The 10,278-nt window shown below is 44.7% G+C and overlaps 1 protein-coding gene across 1 annotated transcript in view; it reads left to right on the forward strand.

The window, feature by feature from the left end:
- mindy1 (MINDY lysine 48 deubiquitinase 1) overlaps window positions 1–8,247 on the forward strand; it is a 14,997-nt gene extending 6,750 nt beyond the window's left edge. The window contains exons 9-12 of the mRNA XM_070984528.1: window positions 1–51; window positions 385–579; window positions 650–805; window positions 4,925–8,247. The exon at window positions 1–51 is cut by the window's left edge and continues 92 nt beyond it. Of these exons, the coding sequence (XP_070840629.1) occupies window positions 1–51; window positions 385–579; window positions 650–805; window positions 4,925–4,996 (474 nt within the window). The 3' untranslated portion in view covers window positions 4,997–8,247. The remainder of the gene's footprint in view (window positions 52–384; window positions 580–649; window positions 806–4,924) is intronic.
- Window positions 8,248–10,278: the final 2,031 nt, after the last annotated feature.

Genomic DNA, 10,278 nt, shown 5'->3' on the forward strand with positions numbered 1-10,278 from the left:
ATCTCTGTGTTCTTCAGGAACAACCACTTCAGTACCATGATCAAACACAAGGTGGAGCCACACACACACACACACACACACACACACACACACACACACACACACACACACACACACACACATACATCATTCTGTCTTTGACCCTGAACTAAACCTGAGTCTAATCTCGCCTTAATATATCAGGAAGCAGAACATGTTCTGAACGCACAGACTTTCTGTCACCTGTACCTGTTGTTAATAAAGTTTTTCCCCTCTCAGGGTCACCTGTACCTGTTGTTAATAAAGTTTTTCCCCTCTCAGGGTCACCTGTACCTGTTGTTAATAAAGTTTTTCCCCTCTCAGGGTCACCTGTACCTGTTGTTAATAAAGTTTTTCCCCTCTCAGGGTCACCTGTACCTGCTGGTGACAGATCAGGGCTTCCTGCAGGAGGAGCGTTTGGTCTGGGAGTCTCTTCATAACGTCGAGGGAGACGGAAACTTCTGCGACTCGGACTTCAGACTGTGTCACCCTCCGCAGAGAGCTCCGCCCACCGCCGTCCTGCCGCCCAGCGCCCAGGAGCAGCAGAGACAGATCGACCAGGTGAGTCCCGCAGGTGTCTGCGAGGCTCGGCCCGTTGACGAGCGGGTGACTGATCTTGTCGTCGTGTTAGGACTACCTGGTGGCGGTGTCCCTGCAGCAGCAGCAGGGCGGGGCCCCGGGGCCCCTCAGCGACCTCGAGCTGGCCCGACAACTCCAACAGGAAGAATACCAGCAACAACAGCAGCAGCAGCAACAGCAACAGGCAACGCTGCAGGCAGCACAGCAGGTCAGAGTACACACAGTACACACAGTACACGGAGTACACACTGTACACACTGTACACAGAGTACACACTGTACACAGAGTACACACAGTACACACTGTACACAGAGTACACACTGTACACACAGTACACAGAGTACACACTGTACGCAGAGTACACACTGTACACAGAGTACACACAATACGCACTGTACACACTGTACACAGAGTACACACTGTAGACAGAGTACACACTGTACGCAGAGTACACACTGTACACACAGTACACACTGTACACAGAGTACACACAGTACACAGAGTACACACTGTACGCACTGTACACACTGTACACAGAGTACACAGAGTACACACTGTACACACTGTACACAGAGTACACACTGTACACACTGTACACAGAGTACACACTGTACACAGAGTACACACAGTACACACTGTACACAGAGTACACACTGTACGCACAGTACACACTGTACACACTGTACACAGAGTACACACTGTACACACAGTACACACTGTACACACTACACAGAGTACACACAGTACACAGAGTACACACTGTACGCACTGTACACACGGTACACAGAGTACACACTGTAGACAGAGTACACACTGTACGCACTGTACACACTGTATACAGAGTACACAGAGTACACACTGTACACACTGTACACAGAGTACACACTGTACACAGAGTACACACAGTACACAGAGTACACACTGTACACACTGTACGCACAGTACACACTGTACACACTGTACACAGAGTACACACTGTACGCACAGTACACACAGTACACACTGTACGCACCGTACACACTGTACACACTGTACACAGAGTACACACAGTACGCACTGTACACACTGTACACAGAGTACACACTGTACACAGAGTACACACTGTAGACAGAGTACACACAGTACACAGAGTACACACTGTACACACAGTACACACTGTACGCACAGTACACACTGTACACACTGTACACAGTACACAGTACGCACAGTACACACAGTACACACTGTACGCACTGTACACACTGTACACACTGTACACAGAGTACACACTGTACGCACAGTACACACAGTACACACTGTACGCACTGTACACACTGTACGCACTGTACACAGAGTACACACTGTACACACTGTACGCACAGTACACACAGTACACACTGTACGCACTGTACACACTGTACACACTGTACACACTGTACACAGAGTACACACTGTACATAGAGTACACACAGTACGCACTGTACACACTGTACACAGAGTACACACTGTACACAGAGTACACACAATACGCACTGTACACACTGTACACAGAGTACACACTGTAGACAGAGTACACACTGTACGCAGAGTACACACTGTACACACAGTACACACTGTACACAGAGTACACACAGTACACACTGTACGCACTGTACACACTGTACACAGAGTACACAGAGTACACAGAGTACACACTGTACACACTGTACACAGAGTACACACTGTACACACTGTACACAGAGTACACACTGTACACAGAGTACACACAGTACACACTGTACACAGAGTACACACTGTACGCACAGTACACACTGTACACACTGTACACAGAGTACACACTGTACACACAGTACACACTGTACACACTACACAGAGTACACACAGTACACAGAGTACACACTGTACGCACTGTACACACGGTACACAGAGTACACACTGTAGACAGAGTACACACTGTACGCACTGTACACACTGTACACAGAGTACACAGAGTACACACTGTACACACTGTACACAGAGTACACACTGTACACACTGTACACAGAGTACACACTGTACACACAGTACACACTGTACGCACAGTACACACTGTACACACTGTACACAGTACACAGTACGCACAGTACACACTGTACGCACTGTACACACTGTACACACTGTACACAGAGTACACACTGTACGCACAGTACACACAGTACACACTGTACGCACTGTACACACTGTACACACTGTACACACTGTACACAGAGTACACACTGTACACACTGTACGCACAGTACACACAGTACACACTGTACACACTGTACACACTGTACACACTGTACACAGAGTACACACTGTACATAGAGTACACACAGTACGCACTGTACACACTGTACACAGAGTACACACTGTACACAGAGTACACACTGTAGACAGAGTACACACAGTACACAGAGAACACACTGTACACACAGTACACACTGTACGCACAGTACACACTGTACACACTGTACACAGAGTACACACAGTACGCACAGTACACACTGTACGCACTGTACACACTGTACACACTGTACACACTGTACACAGAGTACACACTGTACGCACAGTACACACAGTACACACTGTACGCACTGTACACACTGTACACACTGTACACACTGTACACAGAGTACACACTGTACGCACAGTACACACTGTACACAGAGTACACACAGTACGCACAGTACGCACAGTACACACTGTACACACTGTACACAGAGTACACACTGTACGCACAGTACACACAGTACACACTGTACGCACTGTACACACTGTACACACTGTACACAGAGTACACACAATACGCACTGTACACACTGTACACAGAGTACACACAGTACACAGAGTACACACTGTACACACAGTACACACTGTACGCACAGTACACACTGTACACACTGTACACAGAGTACACACAGTACGCACAGTACGCACAGTACACACTGTACGCACTGTACACACTGTACACACTGTACACACTGTACACACTGTACACAGAGTACACACTGTACGCACAGTACACACTGTACACACTGTACACAGAGTACACACAGTACGCACAGTACACACTGTACGCACTGTACGCACAGTACACACTGTACACAGAGTACACACTGTACGCACAGTACACACAGTACACACTGTACGCACTGTACACACTGTACACACTGTACACAGAGTACACACTGTACACAGAGTACACACAATACGCACTGTACACACTGTACACAGAGTACACACTGTACACAGAGTACACACTGTAGACAGAGTACACACAGTACACAGAGTACACACTGTACACACAGTACACACTGTACGCACAGTACACACTGTACACACTGTACACAGAGTACACACAGTACACACTGTACACACTGTACACAGAGTACACACTGTAGACAGAGTACACACAGTACACAGAGTACACACAGTACACACTGTACGCACAGTACACACTGTACACACTGTACACAGAGTACACACTGTACGCACAGTACACACAGTACACACTGTACGCACTGTACACACTGTACACACTGTACACAGAGTACACACTGTACACAGAGTACACACAGTACGCACTGTACACACAGTACGCACTGTACACACTGTACGCACAGTACGCACTGTACTCAGAGTACGCACTGTACACACAGTACACATTGTACACAGAGTACACATTGTACACACTGTACACACAGTACACACTGTACACAGAGTACACACTGTACACAGAGTACACACTGTATGCACTGTACACAGAGTACACATTGTACACACTGTACACACACTACGCACTGTACACACAGTACACACTGTACACACTGTACACAGAGTACACACTGTACACACTGTACACACAGTACGCACTGTACACACTGTACACACACTACGCACTGTACACACAGTACACACTGTACACACTGTACACAGAGTACACATTGTACACACTGTACACACAGTACGCACTGTACACACAGTACACACACTACGCACTGTACAGAGTACACACTGTACGCACAGTACACAGAGTACACACTGTACGCACTGTACACACAGTACATACTGTACGCACTGTACACAGAGTACACACTGTACACACAGTACACACTGTACGCACAGTACGCACCGTACACACTGTATACACAGTACACACTGTATACACAGTACACACAGTACACAGAGCACATACTGTACACAGAGTACACACAGTACACAGAATACATGCTGTACACACAGTACACACTGCGAGTATCACAGGAAGATGTACTACTCATATCACAGGCTGAGTGTCACCGTCATGATGATGTCATCGTGTTTCCAGGTCAGGGGTCAGGGGTCACAGCAGGGCGGAGCCAGGAGAAGAGACAAGGACTCAGACTGTGTTGTCCTATAGACTCTTCTTCATCATCTTCATCATCACTACAACCACCAAACCCTGTCTGCAGTGGGGAGGTCTCTCTCTCTCTCTCTCACACACACACGCACGCACACACGCACAGAAGCACACGCACACACACACACACACTCGATGCCAAACCCCAGTGCTTTTGTCGAACAGTTTGTGATTTCAGGTTTTGGAGGTTTGTAAATTTGTAGACTCGTCTGCTGAGCGACGGCTTCGTTAATGATCAATAAGTGATCCACTGACTCGCTGATCGGCTTTGAACCATCAATACCAGTAACTGAGGACTAAAGACGACCCGAGGACGCGACGGTCCGACGGGTCGCCAGCTTCGCTCGTCGTTAACCTGTTAACCTGTTTGTGATGAGCAGCTCGAAGGTTCCTCGGTTTGGAGATCAGCTTCTCTTCAGCTGAAGCTTTGACGCTTGTGGCCTCTGCAGAGGTCAGAGGTCAGAGATCAGACATGACTTCATCGATTTAAAGTGATTCACCGACCGTTAACGAAGCCGCTCGTCACTCTTTAGGATGAAGTAGGAAGTGGCTCCGTGAGACGATGAAGAGAAACCTTTCTGCTCCTGATGGGACCAGTTTGACCTGCAGGTGGCGTCGCTCGACCTCGTCGGCTGAAATCGATCCTTTGCGATAATCGGCTTCATTGATCCTGAAGTGTGAAGCAGGAGTCAGTTCAAAAGTCCCTTCAGATTTCCAGCGTTTTTAGCGTCCCAGCAGAGTTTGAGTTCATGCAGAAGATGAGCTCTGAAGTCGGATCGAAGCGATCGATGAAGATGATCAGTGTTAACGCGTGAACTCGAGCCGTGACGACGCTCGTCTCTCTAAAATAATGAGATGTGTTAATTATTAATTATCTTCATCACCAAAATGACTATTTTTAACCTCTGACGACTGTGAAAATTTGTCTATAATACGACCACAAGTCACGTCACACACGTCACACACACGTCACACACGTCACACACACGTCACACACGTCACACACACGTCACACACGTCAAACACACGTCACACACACGTCACACACACGTCACACACACACGTCACACACACGTCACACACACACGTCACACACACACGTCACACACACGTCACACACGTCACACACACGTCACACACACGTCACACACACGTCACACACACGTCACACACGTCACACACACGTCACACACACGTCACACACACGTCACACACACGTCACACACGTCACACACGTCACACACACGTCACACACGTCACACACACGTCACACACACGTCACACACACACGTCACACACACGTCACACACGTCAAACACGTCAAACACACGTCACACACACGTCACACACACGTCACACACACGTCACACACGTCACACACACGTCACACACACGTCACACACGTCAAACACACGTCACACACACGTCACACACGTCACACACACGTCACACACGTCACACACACGTCACACACACGTCAAACACGTCACACACACGTCACACACACGTCACACACGTCACACACGTCACACACACGTCACACACGTCAAACACGTCAAACACGTCAAACACACGTCACACACACGTCACACACACGTCACACACACGTCACACACGTCAAACACACGTCACACACACGTCAAACACGTCAAACACACGTCACACACACGTCACACACACGTCACACACACGTCACACATGTCAAACATGTCAAACACACGTCACACACACGTCACACACACGTCACACATGTCAAACATGTCAAACACACGTCAGCGTTTAATATCGAGTTTCTCGTCATGAACTCGAACATATCATGAAAATAAAATCCAGGAGAAAAATCTGATTTCAATCCAGAAAACAGAACGTGACGATGCGTTCACTGCCTGCTCACGGCCTCGTCCGTCACACGCTTGATCCCTTCTGATCCGTTTGATCACTTCTGCTCAGAGCTCATTTTTTCATTTAGCCCCAAAAACAACATGTTTGTCTGTATGGAAGCCCGAACCTGCCAGGAAAACAAAGAAAATACAGGAAATGACAAAAACAAGAATACTCGTCAAACTGATTCTGTTTCACTGTCTAATAATCCAATATTTGGATTTGCTGATGTCTGAAGTACTTTTGTCTTCTTGTCTTCACGTCAGTCAATATTTGATCATTTTGACTCAGTCACGTGATCTCATCTCATATTTATGATTTATTTTATTTTTCATTATATCTCATTTTTGAGAAAAACGTTTTATTTAAACAAAAGTCAATTAGTTGAGTTATTTGGTTCAAACCATGAAATATTAAACCTTAAATATGAAATAAGGCAGAATTCTGATTTATACAGACAAAATAATAATTGAACATGTAATATCGGATCATTTTGTCTCATAGTTTTGACTTAATGACTCAAAATTCATAAATACGAAAAGAAAAAAAACAAGCCGCTGCTAAAAGTTCCAATTTTGAAAAAAGTGAGATATTAGATCAGAAATATGAGATGAGTCTGAATGTGGACATATTGTCTCATAATTGTCTCACACTTTGGTCATAGACAAACTGGACCTGTTGATTTGTCTCATTACGTCTTCAAATCTCATAATTTTCACTCAAGAGCTTTTTGTTTTCTATTTATGACCAAGTGCCTCCAGATTATGACTGAAGACGTCAGAACTTCCTTCCACGTCTTCATCGTTGTGATTTCACACGAGTACTTTAAATTTAGCCTTTTCTAATATCTGATGTATTTTTTCTTTTCCGGGCGCCGACGGGCTTCCGTACCTTTACCTTCTAAAACTTTGGTGCTGTTGGGACTTAAAAACAAAGTGAAACCAAAAGCACATTTTGGATCCCTGCTGACGAACAGGTCTTTGATTACCTGCTCACACCTGGTGGTGTTCAGGTGTTTCCTTTCCACGGAAACAGGAAACAGGAAACAGGAAACAGGAAACAGGAAGTTTTTGGCCTCGAAATGAAAAACCTCTTTAAAGCCACGTTGAATAAAACGGTTTGTTGATGTCTTAAACTAAAGTAATTCAAGTGTTCTCTAATCAGAAGCTGTTCCTGAAGAACATTTAGCACTTACAAACTTTCCCATCATGCCTCTGTGCGTGCTGGGGGCGTCGCCGGTACTTCCTGTTGTCGTCCGGTGTTTTTAAAGGTTCTTTTCTTTGGTGTGTGCTGACAGCCGAGTCTGTGTTCAAGCTTTGTATTTAATGTGTCATGATGTCAAATTATCAGTAAAAACCAAATCAAACTCTGCAGTCGACTCCTTTGTTTGTCTGTTTGTCTATTTTTCTGTGTGTTTGTTTGTTTGCTCTTCACACACAAACACTTCTCTTTTGCCTCACTCTGTTTTATCTTCATAACTTGATTTTATACACAGTACAAATCTGACCTGAGACCAGCACTGAAGTCCAGGTCCTGGTTCTGAGGTTTGGACAAACTAACTTTGGTCTTTAGCGTGAAACACCTCACCTGTGTCGTCCAGGTGAGACGATGCAGTGTTTCCGTGGTTGAATGTGGTGGTTCAATAATTCTTTAAATGTAAATAAATGCCGTTAGCATCGTTAGCTTTTCTCTGCCATCGCAGCAGAAACTCATGAAATGTGAAAGCTGAAGTCAAAGACAAACCACAGACGATGTTCTGGTTGAGGATAAATGCACTTTAAGAGGTTTCACATTGAATTTCTTGAATGTGTTCGAGCTGATGGAGGAAGAAAGAAGGCAATGAAAGGTTTTTAGGACCAGTTTCAACACTGTTTTCCTCTCCACAGTCACCAGACTTCACTCAGAACAACAACGATTTTAAGTTTATTTTAGAGGCATTTTGGCCTCTAATGGTGAAGTTTCACATGTGAAGCTTTAAATTAACACTTAAAGTCAGTTCATCTTATCTTCAGCTGTCATGAATGGATCTGTGATTAAAATGTAACTTGAAACACAAACAAATCTTTTCCCCGTCCAGACTGACGTAGGAGATGAAGACGTATTGAAACTGGTCCCTGAAGCGGTCAAAGGTCAGATAAAAAAAGCACTTCTCAGGTCCGAGACGCCGTCGTCCCTCCTGTTGCATTGATAAGTTTGTACCTTCTGTACGTCTCAAGGCATCAGGAAAACTAACATCAGTTCATTTACATACGTACATATTCACAAACGAAAGAACAGGAAGGAGTGTTTGCTGTTAAGCTGCTTCTCAGGTAAACTTCAGCTGCGTCTTTGTCAAGCGCGACGGCGTTTAAAGTATCAGGCTAACAGTTAGCAGAAGATAACATGATGCTGCTTTTACGATAACAGAGTCAAAAGTCAGAACACAAAAAAAAAAACTCAGAACAACTGTACAGCTGTTAATCACATGACAGCAACATCGAATCGGCTTTATTCCAGCGAGGAGCTGCTGTAGTTACGATTAAACGGTTAGTTCAGAAGAAGTGGCAGAAAACAGCTTGTTGTGTGATCGCTGTCAGGCTGTCGCAGTTAACGATGCTTTAACACACAAAAACTACGATTAAAACTACGATTGAAAAAGAATTAAATGTAAACTGAAACTGATTGGCTCATTAGTGTGTCATAGTGAGTTCAGGTTTGCCACCAGCTAGCTAGACACTGAGTAAAGGAGCTAGCTAGCTAGCTAGCTGTTACACTTCACTCTTTAATTCGTTAGCTTGTTAGCTTTTCAGTTAGCTAACTGATTGTTCCTCTTTTTGCAGTTAATGAAATTCGTTTCTAAAATTAAACAAAATCCAAAAGTATGAAATTTGAAATACAGATTAAAACTAAAATTGTGCCTGACACAAAAAAACAATGAAGAGAAATATATAGCAAGCTAGCCTTGATTTTAACTTAGTTAAGCTAATGATTAACGAGAAACGGCAGTGAACTCACGTATTTGATCACTGCTCTTGCATGATGGTGTCTCGTTAGCTAGCAGGCTACATTACAGTGTTTTACATCTTGCTTCAAACACGCTGCTCCGCTAACCGTTTCCAAAATCTACTTTATTAAAGAAAACAACTTTCAGCAAAAAGAGTTTGTTCAAACTGAAAAAGAAATAGTTGAGATCGGTTTTAATTATTGATAAAAATAATAATAATTAGTTACTAGCATGACCATGACTCAGCTGAAACGCTAGCTAGCCAAGTGTGTTTCTGTGGTATTTCTACTGTGTTCAGTTTGTAGCTTCAGTTTGACCTCCAGCTTCTCAGTTTCAGCTTGTATTCTGTATAAATGTGAGTACAGCAGTGAAGAACACTGACATTAGTGTGTCATTAAATGCGACAGGCAGCAGGCTA

Source organism: Chaetodon trifascialis, chromosome 17, assembly GCF_039877785.1.
Source record: "Chaetodon trifascialis isolate fChaTrf1 chromosome 17, fChaTrf1.hap1, whole genome shotgun sequence".
NCBI lineage: Eukaryota > Metazoa > Chordata > Actinopteri > Chaetodontiformes > Chaetodontidae > Chaetodon > Chaetodon trifascialis.